General features: G+C 41.8%; 1 protein-coding gene across 6 annotated transcripts in view; it reads left to right on the top strand.

The window, feature by feature from the left end:
- Window positions 1–233: 233 nt before the first annotated feature.
- MAP3K4 (mitogen-activated protein kinase kinase kinase 4) overlaps window positions 234–21,133 on the top strand; it is an 81,013-nt gene continuing 60,113 nt past the window's right edge. For 4 of the 6 annotated variants that reach the window (XM_075413710.1, XM_075413707.1, XM_075413709.1 and 1 more), the window contains exons 1-2: window positions 238–590; window positions 17,587–17,777. In XM_075413710.1, the coding sequence (XP_075269825.1) occupies window positions 529–590; window positions 17,587–17,777 (253 nt within the window). In that variant the 5' untranslated portion in view covers window positions 238–528. Of the gene's footprint in view, window positions 591–9,364; window positions 9,421–17,586; window positions 17,778–21,133 lie in introns of those variants that run through there. The other 2 variants (XM_075413711.1, XM_075413708.1) reach the window with 2 other exon arrangements.

Raw genomic sequence — 21,133 nt, 5'->3', positions numbered from 1 at the left:
CCGCAGCGCACAGCAGCCGGCATCGTCTGACAGCCCCGCGGCGGGTGGGGAGGGGGCCAGGCGCCAGCTGGCGGGGCGGCAGCTCCCGCCGCGCCTCCGCCACCGCCTGGCGCCGGACCCAACGCGGCCCCTCCCGGAGAACAGCGGCCAAGCATTCCCCGCGTCCCGAGAGGGAAACGCCGCGACTCCACAGCGCGCCCCGTCCCCGCCGCCCGCCCGAGGGCCGCGGCGGCAGCGGGCGGTGGCGGCCCACGCCTCCCGCCGCTCCCCGCCCGGCCGCGCCGGAGCGAGCGCCTCTGGCTCGGCCGGTCCCTCCTCGCGCGCCGTAGCGATGCTCCCGGCTTCGCTGCCCTCGGAGCCTGTTTTCAAGATGGCGGCCGCGCGGGCGGCTCTGCGCGGCCGGAATCCTGCAGCTGGGTAGAGACCCCCCCCGCCCTCTCCCCTCCTCCTCGCTGCACCCCCGGCGCCGCAGCGGGCCAGGCCGGGCCGCGCACTGCGATCCGCCGCCATGCCGGCCTCGGTGCATGCATGAGAGGCGTCGCCGCGCTGGTCTCTGCCGCCGCCATGGAGGAGCCGCCGCCGCCGGGGAGGTCAGTACCCAGCGCCGCCAAACAGGGAGCCGCCTGCAGGGAGCCGGGCGGGCCGCCTGCTGCCGGGCTGCGGCGCCGGGCCGGGGGCGCAGGTGCCGGCCGCCCCGTCCGCACTGCCGGGGCGCGGCGTCAGGAGCGCTGCCTTCCCGGGGGTGCGTTTCTGACCCCTCCCAGCCCCCCCGCTGCCTTCCCGCTGCAGAAGCCCCGGCGGCGGCGGCCGCTTCAGCGCTTCTGTGAGGCGCCCGCCGAACGGAAGGTGCTTCGGTATGAAATCCCCGGCGGCTGCGGCAGCGCTCTGTGGGCACTTTGCAATTAAAGCCAGATCGTTTCCGCCCCCCCCGAGCTGAGCAGCAGGAGCGGGCGGCGGGGTTGGTGGGGCGCTGCGACGGGCTTTCCCGGGGGCTGAGCAGCGTGCGGGGCCGGGGGCAGGGGGGGCCTGGCGGGGGGGCGCGGCCCGTGCCGGCTGCCCGGCGGGGGGAGCGCTGCCGGGGTGGCGGGGTGCGTCGCCTGCCCGCGATTAAAAACGGGGAGTTTGGTTCTCTCCGGAGCGCCGGTGAAACAGCGGGATCCTGGAGCATCGCTCCCGGCAGCGCTGCAGTCGATATTTGTCAGAAGATGGGTTTTTATTTTGTGGTGTTTTTTTTTTTTATTAACGAAAACAGTCTTCCACCAGGAGGGCTGGCGCTGCGATGCCTCGAGCTTTCTGCAGCTGCTGTTACCTCCCGAATGTGCTGACCTGCAGATTGGCTTTTTGCAAGCTTCCATCTGTGCCCTGCTGAGAGACGGGGATGCAAATTGCTTCATGGTTTAGTGTTGCCAACTGGCGGTAGAAGTGTTGCATAAGTCCGAGTTATTAATTCCCTGGCGATTATTTCTCCTTTTAAAATAACATCCTGTTGATGCACTTCACTTCTCACTAGGAGGCATTCGGGAAACGCTTTTTAAAACGCTCTGTGATCAATTAGTGCTGTAAGGCAGTAGTCGGGCATGCTGTATTCCAGCTGCGCTGTGCAAAAAAGCTTCGTGCTGTCGCGTTCCTGAGAGCGTTCTTGGATATCGCAAGCTACCGTTCCGTATGGACACAACCGAGGGGAAGTGGCGAAGCGCTCCAGTTTGGATCGAGGCTGTGGAGTTGAAGGATGTCTGGTTTGAGTTTTCGTGAATGTATTTTAATGATTTGTTTTTCTTACGTCATGAGGATGTCAAAACCAGAAGGTACATAACAGTTGATTAGATTTAACAAATATTATGAAATACAAATGCCAGTAGGGCAACCGAATTCGCACGCTTCCAAGTTCCTTTTTACAGTATCTTCAAAGAGTAATAGTGCAGGTTAAGCAGAAGGTGATTTAAAATTAAATTTGTACAACAGTGTGACCCTAAACCTGGGCTGTCTTCATGCAGAAGAGGGATCTGCAGTGCCTGAATGGGAAACACCCAGGCATTTCCTGTCGAGGGCCGTTTCTGACCTCTGCTGGATTCTGCTCATTAAAAGACAGTTTATATGAGTCGGATGTGGGTGTGGATAGTGTGGTGGCAACTTTATCCAGCAAATGAAAATTGAATTAGTTATTTCAGAGTAGGCTGGTGGGTGGGAAGGAGATGTCTCAAAACAATTAGGTAGCCTTAATTTGTGCAGGGTAATGCGTGTACTCCACTCTGATTCACTTTTGTGTGTACCTTGTGTATCAACTTCGCATCTGCTTTGGAACAGGACTGGTTCTCTGGCTTTACGTAGTACTTGCTTCTTAGAAGTAATACGAGAGTGAAGTATCTGAAGCTTTTTCAACATGATTGAAGTTCATTTGAATTTTGGCATTACTAGGTGTTCAGTCTTGCCGCTGTGAGGTCAGAATCTTGTTGAAATCAGTGGGACTGTGTGCAGGCTTGAGAATTTGAAATCCATGAGGTGGCAGATAGCTTTTAATCCTGTTTGTAGAGCATGAATGTGTTCTTATGATTAAGAATTCTGCTGGCTAGCACTGAAGTGCATTGTTATAATGGATTCTTTGTAAGTTAAATTTTAATTCTGTAGGAGAAGTATTCAGTCATTCTCATTAGCAATACACCTACATTTGTTTAAAAAAGAAAGCTTACTGTTGCATTGTTGTGATACTGCCATATTTGTTGGAAATGTGCCTTTGTGTAAGGATTCTGCGTCTTGTCAGAGTATAAATACAACGGTACATTTTGTAAATCTAAGGCAAGCATACAATATGTTAATAGCTTTTTTTTTTTGAATTATACAGTCCCTAGTCCAAAGCATTTGATTGAGAATCCCTCTCCAAAAGCAAACTGTTTTCCCCAGGTCTTCCTTTCTTTCTTGAAGCATACACTTTGGGGTGGGGAGAGAGGGGAGGCAGCTCTAAACTGGAAAATGCTCAGAGAACTTAGGAGCAGATGTTGATTTTGAGATAGGCTTGCACTTGAACATTAGACAGCCTGCAGCAGTTACGGATAAATGAAAAGATATTACTAAAATTTTGGGGGAAGAATTCACATTTAAGTATCAATCCTTGTAACAAAGCAAACAAAGTTTTCAAGATAAGATGTTTCTAGTTATATAATTTAGAACACTGATTAAGACAGGTACGTGTTTGGTGCTTCTTGACTATGGCCTATAGTCTTTAAATTTTCCAAGCCCAGTTTTAGGCTTTCCCAATAATTTTCTGGCACAAAATCTACGACGGAGAAAAGTGAAGCCTTAAGCATGTCCTTTATTGGGATGCCAGTTTTGGTGGCACTGAAAAGGCACGAAGAGCCATGGGGCTACTACAACTTGTGCCTTCATTGCCTGTAGCCCTCCCTTCTCCTGGCATACATCCAGTGCTAGGGGTGATGGAAGGAGCAAGGCTGTGAATAAAGCAGGACAGAATTGTGAATAATGTGGAAGCTTCCTCTGCGCTGGGGATTTTTTGCAGTGGTCTGTCTGTCAGATTTGTTGGCTCTATGATGACAATGAATTGGGCTGTCAGTCTGCAGCATCTGTTGTTTGGGGGAAGCCTGAGGTCATATCGTGAGCTGTGCTCAACCTATTTTTCTGTTTGCCAAACTATCTGTATGACTGATAGTGTGACAGCAGTGAAAGAGTTGAAAATTATAGTATTAACTTAGGATCATAGCTTCAGTGGGAAAAATTATTTAAGTATATACAGTTTTACCATCCTTTTTTTGTTGTTGTTATTTTATTTTCATGCATTTAAATGAGGTAAGATCTAATCTCTATTCTTCAAGTATTGCATTTTCTTGTTTACATGTGCAAGATTGGGATGAATGACTGATTGCTCCACCTACGCGCAAACACACACAGAGTGCTGGTTGAGATGTCTTTGGCATTTGTAGCAGCAAGGATTAGTCTGCGTTGTGTGGCTGCTTGAGTTGTTTTTATGTGTGTTAATTAGCGCTGTCTGTGTCAAGGTTGGTTTTACTATTATGTAAGCTAGTGATACTGGCCCTTGTGGAATGCAAACTGTGCTGTGATGAAGAACAGAACTACCGGATTTAGAGGCAAGGATGAGGGATATGCAGTAATTTTTATTTTAGGGAGCAAATTTGGATTTTTAGAGGCTTATAAAGATTTGGCTTCCATGACAACCACATTTCTTAAACTATATACAAACCATTCTTTTAAATCACATCCAAAATAGATTCAGAATACAATTTTTTGTACTGCCCACTGCTAGTCAAGTAGTGTGCTGACCTCTGTCAGCATAGGAAGATACAGGTGTCTTGGCTCCTACTTCTTCAGCTGTGTGGTTGGATTTGCTGTTGTGTATGCCATTTATGTTTGCAGGGCTATTACTTTCCTTAAATTTTCTTCTGCTCTCAAGTGTTAACTGCACTGATGGTATGTTTAGCTTGTAATGGATTAACTAAATAATTTTTGAATTTTTAAAAATAAGTTAAAGTTTATTCTTTTAAGGAGCTGGTAATTGTCACATGCTCATCCTTGGTCAACTGGAAACATAAAGCCAAACTGGAATGTTTGCTCTTAAGACCCGAGTTTGAGCATTACTGAGCTGTTAAATGTTCGCTCATGTCCAGTTCAAGAACCCTGTGTGTAAAATCGCATCAGCTTGCTATGAACCTTGACTTGGTTTAATCTGGATCCAGACAAGATAGGATATGACTTTATTGCCGTGATGAATGTCTCGTGCTGTCATGGAGTAGAAGGAGGAAATTAATTCTGTTCCTTCTGTGTCCTGCTACCATTTAATGGTGTTGACTGTCATGTGTTGCTTTCTAATGTGGTATATGTGTATGATTGGAAGGTAGATTTAGATTAGGTATTAGGAAGATATTCTTCACTATGAGAGTGGTGAGGCACTGGAACACGTTGCCTGGAGAAGCTGTGGCTGCCCCCTCACTGGCAGTGTTGCAGGCCGGGTTGGACAGGGCTCTGAGCAACCTGGTCTAGTGGAAGGTGTCCCTGCCCATGGCACAGGGGCTGGAACTAGGTGATCTTTAAGGTCCCTTCCAACACAAACCATTCTATGATTCTATTACAATTCTATGATTTATTCTGCCCTCGGCTTACCTGTGCTGCTGGTTTACTTGCTGATAGCTTCTCTGAGAGCTTTACAAATACTTTTGTACGGGTTTTTACCATTTTAGCTGTGAAACATCAATCCAGTAAGTGATAGCAAGGCTACGGTTACGTGTGCCTCTGTTACGTCTCGCTGCACTGTAGAACTCTCTATGGGCATGCTTATTGAGCATTTGGGGTGCTCCAAATAGTGCGGAGTACTGCAGCTCCATTGCATTGGCTGGATTTTCCGAAGATCACGGACTAGGAATCCGGCATCCAGTGCTTAGGCACCAGCTCCCACTGAAAACATATTTAACTTTTAATGCTTCATCTTCAGGGTTCCTGTAGACTTTAACTTCATCTAAAAGATGAACTGAAACTTTGGGATCAAAACCAGTTGGTAGATTTGTCTTATTTAGGAATGGAACTTTCTGCCAGAAGGGTGAAGTTTCTGCATGGGAGAGTGGGGCAGAATGGCTGTTACAGACCTTGTTATCTTTTGTCCTAAGTCTGTGTCTTTCCCAATTTATCACTGTTATATGTGGTATATTTATAGTTGATGCCTGATGCTTTCTGTCTGAGTGTCTCTTTTCCCAGCAGTATGTAACTTTAGCTGGTGTGGCTTAAATTTTTCTGAAAATCCATCCAGATTTGTTCATATCAATTTTCCATAAGTAGTTTTTAATTAAATATGCTTTGTTTTTTTGGGTGTGTAGCTTGAGATCTTGGGATCTGATTTGTGCAGGTGCCAAGAACTTAACTGCAGCACTTATCCTTTGGATTTATACCATGCTATGTAATGCTCAACCATCTTTAGTGATGAAAACATATTTCAGAGCTTCTCATTTAAAAAAAAAATAAATAAAAAATGAAGTGCTGTTCTTGGAAATGTTAGTTTAAAAATATTTTTTTTCTCAAAGATGAGTTAGGATATAGTTAAGGTTGAAAAAAGTAGCACTAAGGATGAAGCATGGTGGCTGAAACCAATTAATATTTTGACATTAGTGTTTCTGAGGCATCGAAGAGAGCTGGATACTAGCTGGGCTGGGTGAAGCTTGCTTAGCTCCTGTTTCTACAGTTCTCACCTTTGGTTCATTTACAGCCTCATTTGGTAGGTTTAAATGTGGATGTGGAAACCTGACAAACCTGTCAACACTTTCACACTTTTTTACACATTCTAGAGCAATGTCAGAAGTAAATAGATTTGTTGTTCTTTCTTATTGAAATAACATGCGGCATAGTTTTAATCAAATAATCTATTTGTGAATAGGGGAAAACAAAGCTCAGAGCTGAATGTACATTCATATCCTGTAAATGTGGTTGTGTCATAATTGACATTTGCATGAAAACTTATAATCATCCAAGATGGAAAAATTAGTTAACCTTTCTCTGTTTCCAAATTTACTAGTAAAAACAGAACAGGAAGTTCTGATTTTTTTTTTTTTTTCTGAGATGAAGACACAAAGAGCTGCCAAATCTGCCGTAAGAGCTCTATTTTATTTCTATTTGGTGTAACTTGCAGAAGAAGAATTACTTCCTTAGATCATTTAACTAGGTCTCAATAGCTCTTATCTCTGGTTGCAATAAAAAGATACAATGAATACTAATTTGCATTTTGCTTAATTTGTTTTTAACTGATTGTTTGACGGTTTCTGTCTTTTTGAAGTTTACCATATTTTTATAGTGAGTCAAAAGATGCTTCAACATTTCTGTGCTGTTTCAGTAGCCTTTGTTGCATTTTTCTGTGACTATATCCTTCTGTCATAAATATAATAATTAAGCACTTAGAAGCTTCAGCCCAAGAATATAGGAGAATCTGGGGGAAAATGTAAAAGTATTAGTAATTTACAGAACTGACTGTGGTGGTTCCCAAACCTTAAGAAGCAGAAGATTTTGTTTGAATTTCTCTCTTAAAATAAATGTTGCTAGTCAGTACAGTAGTACTGTAAGGAACTTTGTAATGGGGGGAACTGGCTACAGTCAGACATGCACTTGAGTTCTGTAGAAATTAAATGTGTTCACACTTGCTGGGTCCTTCTGTTCTAATTAAACAGCTTAATGGAGAGTTACTAAGGGGGGAAAGATGTCATGGGGAATCAGTTAAAAATGAACTATTTAGCTCTAAGCTTCACATTAGTCTCTTCCCCAACAATGACCTTTTTTCCTGGTAGAGCTCTGCAGAAATAGTGGTTGTTCTATCACAGTGAAGTCTTGCTACAAACTACTGTTGATCTTGCAGCAGAAATACTTGCTTTGTACTTCTCTCACGCCTTAGCTGATCTGGGATTTATTGTAGTTGGTGCTTAACTGTTAGCAAGGATGTTGCAGGGTAAACCCATGGTTTGCAAGAAGGTGGCAAGATGTAGGTCAGGGCTTCATAGCAGCATTGGATGTTTGCATTTATGCGGCCATGCGACAGCTTGGTCTTCAAAGGTAAACAAAGCATAAATAGTGAGCAAAGCATGGCTATTACAGGGCTACTATTACATTCAGACTGTTTACTAATTAAATTTTAGTGTCTCTGTGATTATTTCTATGTTGATGAGCTGTTGTTTGTAGGTTAATTTATAAATAAGCTACTGGAATTATGTAATGCAATCAGTTCTTGGTGGTGATACAAGTATTACCTTATGCATCTTTCTACCCAACTTTACTTGCAGGAATGATAAAAGCAAAATAAAATTGCATTAGTTTTGCAGCTGACCCAGACTAGAAATTACTATTCTCATCTCCTAACATCCTTCTGTTCTCCCCCTCAACTAGGAATATCTGCCATATGAAACCTGGTAGCGTAACAAGTGCATTTGGTTGCCTAACCTAAAGTGGTTGAAAATAGAAAAATCCTGCTAATAAAGACATTCCAGCTAAGATGGATTGCTACTTTCAGTTATACCTGTGTTTCTTGGGGGCTGGTGACTTCTGGCAAAGTGTCACTGCAAAGCAGACAGGACAATTCATCTTATAAATTGCTTCAGCTGCAGACGGAAGAGAGTGGCTGAGAGTGTGATTTCACATTGCACTCAATGAATTGGAACAGCAGGTTGCTTTCTTCCCCCTGGTTTCTCTCCAAGAGAAAGCCAAGCTCCTCCACTGCGTTCTTTTTGGATCTAGCAATCACAAGTCTGTAGATTTTTCACTTCGGCTTATTGATCTGATGGGTAACTGATGCACCAAAAAATTAATGTATTTTTTTTTCCCCATATAATTGGTGACTGGGTTCATATGATTTTTGGCTTCTGTGCAGAGGTGGCAGGGATGTGCGACTTTGGAGACAAAAGGTGCACTGGAACAGGTTGCCCTTTTTGTGTCAGCTTACTGTGACAGTAGTCTTGGTAATTTCTGAGGCTCTTTACTTCATCCCTGCAGAAGATTGTGTGAATAAGCTTCTTTATATTTCATACTTGATTTTAAGAGTTTTAAAATATTACTTCATGGTTTTTGTGCTTACAGGCTTCTTTGCTGTAAGATGTTCTAATGAAAACTTGGATTCTGTAAAATCTGCATATGCAGACTTAATTGCTGAAAGACGCAAGTACATTTTTTTCAGTTAGTGTCAGCAGTAAATGGTAAAGTTACTATGTACAGCCAAATTTTAATTTGAATATTTCTTATAACTGCAATTGTTATGCTGGTACTATTTCTTCTTTAAAATGTTTTTTTTTTTAAATACTTAGTGAATACAGCAAAGCCCTGGATTTCTGCTTTAGGGTGTTGTTTTAAGAAGACAGCATGACAAAATATTTTTTCCTTTCCTCAAATTACTTCCAGGAGTTATCTTCAGCATCTGTCGCCTTCAGACTTTCTTCTAATTTTAAGATGAGTTTGAAGTTTGGTTGTTTTTCTTACTCATTTTTGTCTTGACATTGCTGTGCTTTACGTAATACCTGCTTTTATGGTTAGAGAAATTGATGAAAGATTGAATGTGACCCTCATAAATATTTATATCCCAGCTTTCAGAAGAGATGGTAAATGGATGCGTTTAACTAGATAGGATTAGCTACCTCCTGTAGAGAGGAAGCATAGTGCAGATGTAAGGGTGATCATAGGGATACACAAATTGAGTTAGAGAAGTGTGCTTGAAGAACAGGTCCTGAGAAAAGAGTTAGCAGTCTTGCTTTTTGCTTAGCAACTGAAGGAAGGGTTGCAAGGATAGCAGGTGCTTTAGAGGACAGTGTTTTATTTTGTGCTTCCTTCCTGCCTTTTTTTATACAGCTTTCATGCCAGAAGAGATGATACTCTGGCGTTTTTCTGCCAGGCTTTGTTGTCAAGAGAAGTTATCCGGATGCCTCTTCCTAGAGTAAGGTAATATCTACGAGATCATTGTGAACTGGAAACTTGGAACATTGAAGCTCATGTTGTTGTTCTCCCCCCCAGCTCAAAGTTGCTTTCAATGCCTTTTGTGGCATGGGTCTGTGTGCTCTTGTTCTCTCTAAAATTTGGGAAGGCGGCAGATAACAGTTACTCCTTCCAGTTCCTTACCCAAAACTATGGGTATTCATTTGCCAAGCAGTGATATTTTCTAAAAGTAATAAAGTTTGGGTTTTTTTCTCAGGAGGAAGCTGATTCAGGCCTTAATAGAGATGCAGTGCTTTTTACAAGTCTGATTTCATTCACCCTTCATAATTTGAAGACTTTTCTGTTCTTATAAAATTTTTACTGTAGAACAACTCAAAGAAGGACTGTATCTAACATTTATCTTCATGATAGTGATTCTTGTTCAAAAAAACCCCAAAACTTTGGGCTTTCTTATGGCTTACCCAAATTATCTTAAGGATAACAAATGAAAAAGCCAGACAGGTCCTTAATTTCAAGTCGAATTTAAGTCTACTGTTAAAAATCTTATCAAATATATTACCAAGTTTGTAACAGTAAGTCCTATTAATATGTTGGCAGCAATCACAAGTTATTGGTGACTAAGATTTAATGTTGACTGCTCAGGAATGCTGAGCTGAGGCATATGAGATTCAAATGTGAATACAAGGTGAAGTGTCTTCACTACTGTATGTCAGTATTAGGTTTTAATGTGAACAGGTTTTTTTTACGGTCTCTGGAGGTACAGTCACAATAGGAATATGTGTGTGACATGTACATCATTTGAATGTCCATGCTAGTCACAGAATTTTCGTATCTTGCTAACCAGGCTATTTTTTACCCCTGTAAGCACTGTGCCAGATTTACACAGGATGTGTTTAGCAAAAAACAGTTTCATTTGTACAAACTGTGAACAAACTCCTGCTGCTCTGTAATAGAAAATGAAATAATGAAAAAACCCCATATTATTTTCTTGCTTTTTACTGAAGGCTTCCTTGGAGTTACAGCTCTTACTTCAGGTTGTTTTGTTACTGTTTCTTTTGCTGCCCTTACAGCAGTTTGAATAACTGCTTTGGATGCAGTAGCTGCAAACATCTTTAACAGAAAAGTGGATGCAAAATTGGATTTATAGTCCTTTCTGCTCTCAGTGTGGGAACTTTTCAGAATGAAGTCCATTTATTTAAGCCTATAGCTTCCCTCAGAACAGGGATTTTTTTAAAGGTGATTAAAAAATAGGCCTGTGTGATGCTTTCATAATGTTGGAACCTAACACTAGGAGTTTACCCTGGATAGCAGTCCTGTACTTTCACAGAACTTCATTTCATCTTAACTTGTTTTCCTGATTAGGTTGTCTAATCCTCAGTTTCAGTTTCCCAAAGTGCTACAGGTTGATTAATGAAGTTATTTCCTTGTGCTGTTGGTCCAGGAGAACCGTCATGTTCTCTTATGCTATGCACCTAAAACGAAGCCCAGTACTGCCCCACAGAAGTTAGAGCTGTTGATTCCAGAGTTGTGTGGTGTTTAGCTGCTGTAACTGGGTACCATTTTGGTGTTCAATTTTAACAGATGCAGAGATGGTTGCCTAAAAGTGCTGTTTGCTCTATGCATCACCAGCAGCTGCAGGATGGTGACAATTTGCAATTATGTTCTTAGCAGAATATTGTTGATCTTTGAAATAGAGTGCTTGCAGATACATTTAGGGAGAGCTGCCTTAGCTTCACATGCTGCCTTAGCAGATGTTTGAAAAGTAGACCCTTTACCTTTAAAAGAAAGGCATTGAGTGTCAAGAACAAGTACTTGGTAATTCAGTGGTGGACCTTGTACAGATCTTGCAGTTCTCTGTATGGAAATGGCAGGGTGCCGTAGGAGGTGCTGAGGAAGAGCCTTGCTGATGTGCGAGTGCTGTAATGCCTTTGGAACTGCGGGCGGCTGTTGATGGCAGCAGCCCGTGGAGCGCGCAGCTCCGTCACGGCGGGTGATTATCCGGGCTAGTGCCTTGTAATTGCCTAACTCAGATGTATTGCTGTGTGCTTGTAGTCTGGTCAGTTGACTTCTACTGCTCTGATTCCCAGCAGGCTTTTAATCGGTGTGTGGGATGATAAGCAGTGACCGAACTCAAGTCAGTTATGTAAGTGCCTAATACATTCAAACTCCAGTTTATGAGGATCAAGGGTAGTTGATACACTGGGAGGATCAGAAAAAATGTTTCCCCCGTACAGCTGTCAGTTTTTAGCATGATGTCTTATTATTGGCTGTTACAGACTTTGAAAGTTTGAATAATGCTTCAGTAAAGTGCAAGAAGTTTATACTGGTTAAAAATCATATCCTTCAGTGTGACTTTAGCCTACTTAATTTTAACATGTCTCCATGTAATCTTCAGTGGTCTTTTCCTGTGTTAATTTATTTTTCATGATAAACGCCTGTATTTTTCCAAGGGCTCGTGGCCTTTATCACAGCAAGCGTTATCAGCATTTTTGCTCCCTATCCTGCTGCTTCAGATTTCATACCTCATTTTTCACCCTCTCCTGTTTTTGTTTGCAGGCCTCTGAAAATCTAGAAGATGTATCTCAGTTTTCATGACAGAGCTGGAATTGTAGATACATTGCCAACACTTTGACCCAGTTTAAAAAAAAACTAAACAAAACCCCAAAAAAACAAAAGCCAAATCTATTGTTATCCACATACGCAAATGGAAGAAATTCTGTATTCTGTCCCTTCAGATTCTGGTTGAAGTGCACCCTGGTATAACATACAGTAGCTACTTGTTGGAAACATTCTTGGCTATTAATTTTTTATTGCATTTCAAAGCTGTCAGGGTGTTTTGTTTGGGGATTTTTTGCCGTACTGCTCTCAGAACTTTGCCAGTATTCCCAATTTATGCATCCTGGCTACAGTCTTTTCTATATTCCTAGGGTAAAATTGACGAGAAGCATTTTGCTCATTAAAATTGAGGCTGGAACCAGCCTGTAAATAGATTGGTGTGAAAACTATGTACTTCCAGTTTTCCTCGTAAGCACTGGGTTTAAACTGTCCATGGCAAATTGTGACAGCTGTCACACTTTTAGCTTTTCACGTTTTGGGTGTATGCTTAATTAAGATTAGGATGGTTTTCACTGGCTGTGGGGGGGGGAAAGCAGAGGTTCTTGGTAGCAAACAAGAAATTGGCGTTGATCAATGTTTCCTAACTCTGGTTGTAACAGTATTTAGGAAGCAACAATTCTGTATAATAACCAATACTATAATCTAAGTCAGGTTGCTAGCAGTGCGTTTCATATGTTTGCAGATTTAATTAGTCTTTGGTTAGTCCATAAAAGTAAATAGCACACAAACATTATAAATGCTGTGTCAGTAATCTGTTGAAATTATACCTGATGTTAATACCTGAGGATTCCTGCTGATGATCATGTATCTGGTGTCATCTGGATAAGAAAAATTGATACCAGCATGACTAAGCTGATGTAGTAGCTTTACTTCAGACCTTGCATATCTGGTGCATTGTTGTACAATAACGCTTTCGCTGATGAAACTGAGTCTTTGTGTTCACTGGCATAGATTTGAGTCTTTGCACACAAACCCTAAACTGAGCGTGCTGAATTTTTGAGCTTGAGGTGCAATCTGTGCCTTCCTCCCTCTAAGCAGACCAGCCAGCTCCAGTTAGATCATCTCGTCAGCTGTTAACAAGAGTGTTTCTGTAGAGCATGATTGCTATTTTGTGATGTGACTTCTAGTGTCACGTGTTTGTGATAAATCTTCTATGGTTTTTAACAAATTAAAGAACAGCTTACTAAATTACCCTGAAAAAAGAAAGAATCTGAATGTAAGTCAGCCATACTGGATCCCAGTGTGTAGGTAGGTATGTTATTCAGGTGTGAGATTGGAGGGTGTTTTGAGTACTTCTGGACTTCAGACCCTCTCATCAGACATAGCAAGAAACAAAGTAGTGTCTGTAGAGGAAAGAACCAGCATATGATCTTTAAAGATCAGTTCAGTCAGCCTGGTGAAGAGGTTTGATCATTGTACTCTTAGAGGAGGCTGCTCACTGACAAACAAAAGGAAGCCAGTGTTTTCGCTGGTATTTTATAATGAAGTAACTTGTTCTGGTTTAAAACCGCATTGGAACTGAGACCTAATGTGAGTGCTGCAGGATCTGCTCTGTGAGGCCCTGCAAGAGCATCAGCACCCCACCCTGTGCCTTGCCAGGCCAGTGAGATCACTGACAAAATAAATAGTTCCATAAGCACTGGAACTAATGACTTCTTGTTTTAAGTGGTTTAGTCTCTTGTGGTTGATTTGTCTTTGGCAAATTTAGAAGGGTGTGCTCTGCCTGAGGGTTTTTCTGCAGTAGGGCTGTTTGTAAGAGATCTCAGGAATAAAATTTTTCTAGTGTCCAAAAAGATGTAAACTTGTGTTCTGCTTTCCCAGTTCAGCATTTACAATATCCTTTTCTGTTATTTACCCACCTGTTTTCACAAGATCTGTAGGAATAAATTAAGGCTTCTCTGTTATGTTTGGCCAATAGTGGTTGATTAAATCAGTTTGTTAGAAGACACACAGACAGCATGATTTCCCAAGGCGAGGAAACTAGGATAAAAGTATTGATGATGCTGTGTGGTTGGCATTGAGGCCAAATTCACTGCAGGACTCTCTGTAGACTACAGGTGGTGCTATGGTACCACCTGAGTCATTTTTCTTGGATAACCTCTAAAGTTCACGTACAGTAGTTGGTGAACTTGCCTGCTTTCTACTCAGAGCTGTAATGTGAGAAGAGTGGTTTCACACACTGAATGTTTCTGTGGCTTTGCAGGGAACATAGCTGTTCTGCATGTTAAGGTGTTTGTTTGTTTATAGCTGAAGGCAAAGAAAAAGTACGGTATCTGATTGTTTTGTTTTGTTGGCTTACTGCTTTTCTACTGGCTGGCAGTATTCTGGCGTATTTCCTCCTGCAGACATTTAGACTTGCTCCACCAGAGCATAAGTAACATTCCTTGTTTGCCTCAAAAATAGTAGCAAGTAAAATGTAGTTTGTGATTCAAGTGAAATTGAAATTGAAGTTAGCAGGTACTGATGCTACTCTTGCACTGTCTGATTTAGGTCGAATGTTTCTTTGCCTCCATGTCTTTTACCAGAGTCAAGATTGTCTTCTTTGCACACCTGTGCACACCTGTTTCAGAAATAATATATGTGAGGGGATGGAGGCGACTTGCATTTTTTTCCCTTCTGCGACCTAGAGTGGTGTGTGCTCTTCTCCTAGGTGTATGTTAAAGCAGGAGTGTTGCATGTGTGGCACCAGTGGGGAGTGGTGGGGATGAGAGGACTGTGGTGGGATAATGGGTCCCATATTCTGGGAGAAGGCAGAGGTCTTGGTGTCATTTTGAACTCCAGCCTAGCCATGGGATTCAATCAGTTAGGGACTTGTTTGGGCCTTGGCATCCCCTCCTCTTTCCCTTTTTTCCCTTCTCTGTATTTACCCTGGGTAGATAAACATCAGATGGGTATAAAGGGATAGTGAGAGAAGGTAAAACCCTGTCCTGCTGCCATCTACTTTTCACTGAAGCCTGAATTGACCAGAGGGTTTAGGAGTCTATCTATCTTCGAGCTTTCCTATCCCCCCCCAAAACAGTAAGTCAAGTTTGTCTAAGTAGCATTATTTAGGAGCCTCTTTATGTTAGAGCTTTCCTGTCTTCTCAAAACAGCAAGGATCTACTTTAGTTTAATTACAATCACTCTAGTAAGTTGAAATTTTACATTTACGGGTATCAATTTCATTGTAGGGCTTTTTTAACACTGTGAAGAATTCAAACAATCTAATAGCTTTCTACGATGACATGACTGGCTGGGTAGACGAAGGGAGAGCCGTGGATGTTGTCTACCTTGACTTCAGCAAGGCTTTCGACAGTCTCCCATAATATCCTCCTAGGGAAGCTCAGGAAGTGTGGGCTGGATGAGTGGTCAGTGAAGTGGATAGAGAACTGGCTGAATGGCAGAGCTCAGAGGGTTGTCATCAGCGGCGCTGAGTCTAGTTGGAGGCTGGTAACTAGTGGTGTCGCTCAGGGGTCAGTACTGGGCCCAGTCTTGTTTAACTTCTCATCAACGACCTGGATGAAGAATTAGAATGTACCCTCAGCAAATTTGCTGACGACACCAAACTGGGAGGTGTGGTAGATACACCAGAAGGCTGTGCTGCCATTCAGCGTGACCTGGATAGACTGGAAAGTTGGGCAGAGAGGAACCTGATGAGGTTCAACAAAGGCAAATGCAGGGTCCTGCACCTGGGGAGGAACAACCCCCTGCATCAGTACAGGCTTGGGGCGGACCTGCTGGAGAGCAGCTCTGTGGAGAGGGACCTGGGTGTCCTGGTGGACGACAGGTTAACCATGAGCCAGCAGTGTGCCCTGGCTGCCAAGAAGGCCAATGGGATCCTGGGGTGCATCAAGAAGAGTGTGACCAGCAGGACGAGGGAGGTTCTCCTTCCCCTTTACACTGCCCTGGTGAGGCCTCATCTGGAGTACTGTGTCCAGTTCTGGGCTCCCCAGTTCAAGAAAGATGAAGAGCTACTGGAGAGAGTCCAGCGGAGGGCCACCAGGATGGTGAGGGAACTGGAGCATCTCCCCTACGAGGAGAGGTTGAGGGAGCTGGGCTTGTTTAGCCTGAGGAAGAGAAGGCTGCGAGGGGACCTAATAAATGCTTATAAATATCTGAAGGGTGGTTGTCAGGAGGATGGGGCCAGACTCTTTTCAGTGGTGCCCAGTGACAGGACAAGGGGCAATGGGCACAAACTGAGGCACAGGAAGTTCCATCTGAACATGAGGAAGAATTTCTTCCCTATGAGGGTTGACGGAGCACTGGAACAGGCTGCCCAGGGAGGTGGTGGAGTCTCCTTCTCTGGAGATATTCAAGACCCACCTGGACAAGGTCCTGTGCAGCCTGCTGTAGGTGACCCTGCTTCGGCAGGAGGGTTGGACTAGATGACCCACAGCAGTCCCTTCCAACCCCTACCATTCTGTGATTCTGTGTGATTTATTGGTGGGGCAATGATACAGTTCATAGATTGTCTTAAAATAGTTTGTTTCTGTGTATGAATTTGAAATTTCCAAATATGTCATTGAGCAGCATAAAATGTAGCAAAGTTTGGTTCTTCACAGTCTGAAAGTAATTTTGTTGCTCTGTGTCACTTGATCATGCAGAGGAGATCCAGCTGTTAGTGGTACAGAGCCCAACTGCCACTGTACTGAAGTAATCTTACTTGGTGAGACAGAGCAAGCATCCAGGAGGAAGGAAAGGGTATCTGACATCATTACTCTTTTATTGTATTTGTCATATCTTATTTGTGAAGCAAGTCCTAATATAAGAGTGCATGCATGCCCCACATCATGGTTCTTTTACATCTGACCTCTTCTTATGAGAGGAAGCTGGCACTGGAAGTTGTCTTTGAGCTTGCCCAGAATTTACATATGAAAACCCATGGCTTTTCTCCCTCCTCCCCCTCCCCCCCATGAGTTTACAAATAGATCAGCTCCTGGTGTTGGCTTAGTGGGAAACTGTGTAAGTGCCACACTTTCTCAAAGGAAAGGCTATAGGAGTTTTTGGTTGGAGACAAGGGGAGACCAAAATCATAGCAGTCTGGACTTTGATTGTCTTGTTCTGCAATGGAATTGTGCCATTGCTCGGGCTGATTGTGTGATACCATGGAGTTGTTGTTTTGGTGTTTTGTTTTGTTTTGAAAAGGCCTGTACCTTACTGAAAGAAAAAAAGCATTATAGTGTTGTCTTTGAACAATTTAAATCAAAATAGTTTAGAGTTTTGGAAAACTATGAAGACAAGTCAACATTTTTTAAATAATGTTTCGTAATACTGTGTGTAATGCTACTCTACAATGTTTGCCAATACTGCTAGATGTAATAGCAGTGAAAGGTCCTACTTGGGGTGTTCTCCTAGTGATACTCTGGCTATACATCCTCTTTGTTGTATGTTGCTTATACTTTGCTTGATTGGAAAGTTGCCTTTATGGGTGTGAAAAAACTTGGGATGAATACTCATGGCTGTGGCAGGAAAATATAGGAGGTTGACTGTGGCTGGAATTTATCGATGGATTAGCTTTCTAAACAGATATTGCAAATAAAAATTCTTTAACATCATGGTTTAACTGGTTCTCTACAGGAAGGAGTGCAAATCAGAAGATGCTACTTGCAAGATCTCTGAATCTGACCCTGAGGAATTATCTGATGAAGCAAGTGCTGACACCTTCTATGGAACTTCTCCTCCTAGTACACCCCGACAGATGAAGCGTATGTCAACAAAGCATCAGAAAAATAACGTTGGGAGACCTGCTAGCCGCTCCACTTTGAAAGGTAGGTGTGGTGTTTTGTTTTTTTTCCTAAAATGACCGTACGGTCGTAGAGGTAGCCCTGCATTGCCTGATGGAGCAGATATGCAGAAGATGGAGCCAGATACTAAAGAACAGTAAAAGGACAGGAGGCAGCTGTCTTAAGTTGCAACAAGGGAGAACTCTTGGGTATTAGAAGAAAACTTTTGCCATGAGAGTGGTCAAACAGTGAACAGTTTGCCAGAGAGGTTGTTGGGTTGTTGAATTTCCACCTTAGGAGATTTCCAAAACACAACTGGATAAGATCATAAGCAGACTGAAATAGTTTTGAAATAAACCCTGCTTTGAGCAGGAGGTTGGAATAAAAGACCTTCAGAGGTATTTTCAGTCAATTTTTTTCTGCGATTCTGTGGTCTCTAGTAATGGTGTAGTTGCTTCTCTGCTCCGAGTTCATGTTCTGAAGCACTTCACAGTCTGTTTTATAGAAAAACAGAGTTGTCAGTGATTATTCTTTACCCTTCAGTGTCAGTGAAGCAATTAAATTATAGTGACCACTGTTTACTTCTGTTGACGCTTTAGTCATAAAGCCATAACTGGGAAAAAACAAAGGATACTTGATATATTTTTTTTTCTAATGTTACTAAGTATTGATATCTAATACTAAAAATAAAAAAAAAAATTTAGGTTAAGATATGAATTCTAACCTTTTCTTTCTTCAATTTTAAGCAGATATTGAATATGATAATTGCATGTTGAAAAGTAATTAAAAAATACATGCACTAGCTGCATCTTTTCAAGATGCCCTTCCAAAAAGAAAAAAGGAAAAATGTGCAATTTTAATGGCTTTGCTGAGCTTATGATGGGTGCAAAAAAGCCAATTTTTAAGATTGTATGTTTAGTATTATAATACAGGATATACTTAGGTTGGGGGGGTGTTTTAGTTTTTAAAAAAAACAAACAAAATTATGTCAGCCAGCATTATTTGCCAGAGTTGTAATGGCAGGTTGACTATTGCCAGTCTACATTTTGGAAGCAATTTTTTAAATTGCGTCACAGGAAGTGTTATCACAGAGTGCATTTACTTGCAAGGATTACATTTTCAAGTGCAGGGGAGGCGGAGGTAAACGGTTTAGCATGAACAAGGGAATACAGTCTATTCTTCAGTTGCAAAGCAATGTGGAGTGCAAGTTCATAATAAAAGAAGGGTCCATGCAAACATCCTCTAAAGCTTTTGGTTCCCTTCCCTTTCATACGGCCTCTGAATAATATCACTGTGAAGAGAGCATTCACCAAAAGACCTCTTCTTTAAGCTAAATTGAAGAGTAATCTTGTTATACTTGCTTGTTAGCTGTGTAGGCACTGGAATTACTAAGCTTCTTTTACTGGCTTTTAATTATGCCTTTTGGCTAAGTTAAACTCTTTTAATGCAACATTAACTTTATTTAGTTCTGTATATGATAATTATGTAAACTTCACTTGCTTTCTGTGATGTTCTTGTTTCTTTCTATGCTTTAAAAAGGGTTAGTTTCTAAACAGAAATTGTGATACTAAAGAACTATAACACGTAACATTTCGTAGTAACCCTTTGATGCTGAGCACATATTGAGGATCAACACCTTTATGAGAAAAAGGGAGCTGTTATTTATCACTGCTAATAGATTTTGAGCTTTTGGAGCAAGGTCTCTCTCTTTACTTGTGAGCGGAAGGTTTCTTGCTTCTTGAATAATAATATCCTGTTCTTGTTTGCTGTGAGTATATCTTTAAAATATGTTTGGGAATTTTTTTGAGGAGTTGGATAGTGTTGTATTGTGTAAAGTATCTTTTCTGGGAAGTTCATAGTTCATTTTGTTTAATTTTGCGTAGATACAATCTCAGAAGATTTATTCTGTATTGGGGGGGGAACCCAAACACCCCAAAACCAAAAACTTCAAATTGGACTGACTGATTGACCTTGAAAGTGTATGCATATGCTGTTATTGAAATTGAATTAGTTTTACTTCAGTAAGAGAATTCATTCAGGGGTTAGTTTGATGTAATTAATGAGTTTAAAAAGTAAATTTGAACTAACTTTTCAGATGTTTACATATAACACAGATTTAATGTGTCTTTATTTAGACAACTGAAAGAATTTTTGGCATTAGGGGCTTGCTTACTTGCATCTCCAATGTTTGTTTAATTTCTGTCACATCAAGTTTCTTATCACTTGCATTCAGTATCAAAAAACAAACTGATGCAATAATCTGTTTAGGCTAGTTCCTGAATCGTTTCTGCTGTAGCCCAAGACCCATGAGATTCATGTTTTCTAAGCTAAATGCATTTCAGAGTTGCTTCTATGATATACATGTGTCATCTGCCTGTTTTTTCTGACTCAGATGGTATGGAATGTCGGTCCAGCGATACTTGCTTACTTACTGAAGCATTAGCTTCTTGGACTATCTAAAAAGCAGTACGCCTGTCTGCTTTTTAGTATGAAAAGTCTGCAACTTCATACTTGAAGGGGAACCTCTGTCCACCCCACTTTGTTACTCCTGTCAAGTTTCTCAAGTTCATTTTGTCATTTTTTTTTTTAATGAGCTTTTTAAGATCCCATACTCTACCACGTGCCCCCTCTTGCCAGCTGATTGTTGCTTAGTTGTGAAACCTACCTGCCCCATGTAGCACTAAAGGTAATTGTAACTCAAAATTTGTTAGTACAACTGAACTTGTTTTACAAATTAATTTAAGCCTATATTACAAAACTGCAATGTAATTTGTGGTAGGAACTCATATGGTTATAACATAGATACCCATTTATTGCAGAATTGTCAGGTATACTTGAATCATTGGTGCCTGTTTACTTCATAAAATGAGAGGATTTTGAAACAATTTGTAAACTGTTGTTCCTGGGCTTTGTTAAGAATGATGAATATTCAAGTATCAGGACATTTTGGATGTCTAATAATGAATTACATTTTTAACTTACCTTTCTTTCAATATGTTTTGGTAGGATGGGGAGTCTGGAGATTAATATTGAAGGAGAATAACATGTTAAAAATACACTCTAGCTAACAGGAGGTCCTCTAAACCCCTTCAGTTTGTAAGTTCAGAAAGTGATCTTTATATGTACCAGGGTTTTCATTTGTTTTGCAAGGTCACCAGAATCTTTAACATTGAAATGCTGTTAAAAGTTGTTCCATTTCTAATTTACCTCAGAGTCTCTGTATGTGTTTCATCTCTGCCAACCTCCTTCATCTTCCTCCTTCTTTCCTGCCAACACAGAACGTGTCTTCCTGCTGCTTGCCTGTCCTAGCGTTTTGGCTGTTGCCTTCTCACGGCAGCGCCAGCTGTGGCATGGAATTCAAGCTGATATGCTCAGCAGGACTTTCAGTCTTTTGTTCTGCC

Source organism: Opisthocomus hoazin, chromosome 2 (assembly GCF_030867145.1).
Source record: "Opisthocomus hoazin isolate bOpiHoa1 chromosome 2, bOpiHoa1.hap1, whole genome shotgun sequence".
Classification (NCBI taxonomy): domain Eukaryota; kingdom Metazoa; phylum Chordata; class Aves; order Opisthocomiformes; family Opisthocomidae; genus Opisthocomus; species Opisthocomus hoazin.
The sequence above is the reverse complement of the archived record's forward strand: the minus strand, read 5'-3'. Positions and strand labels throughout refer to the sequence as shown.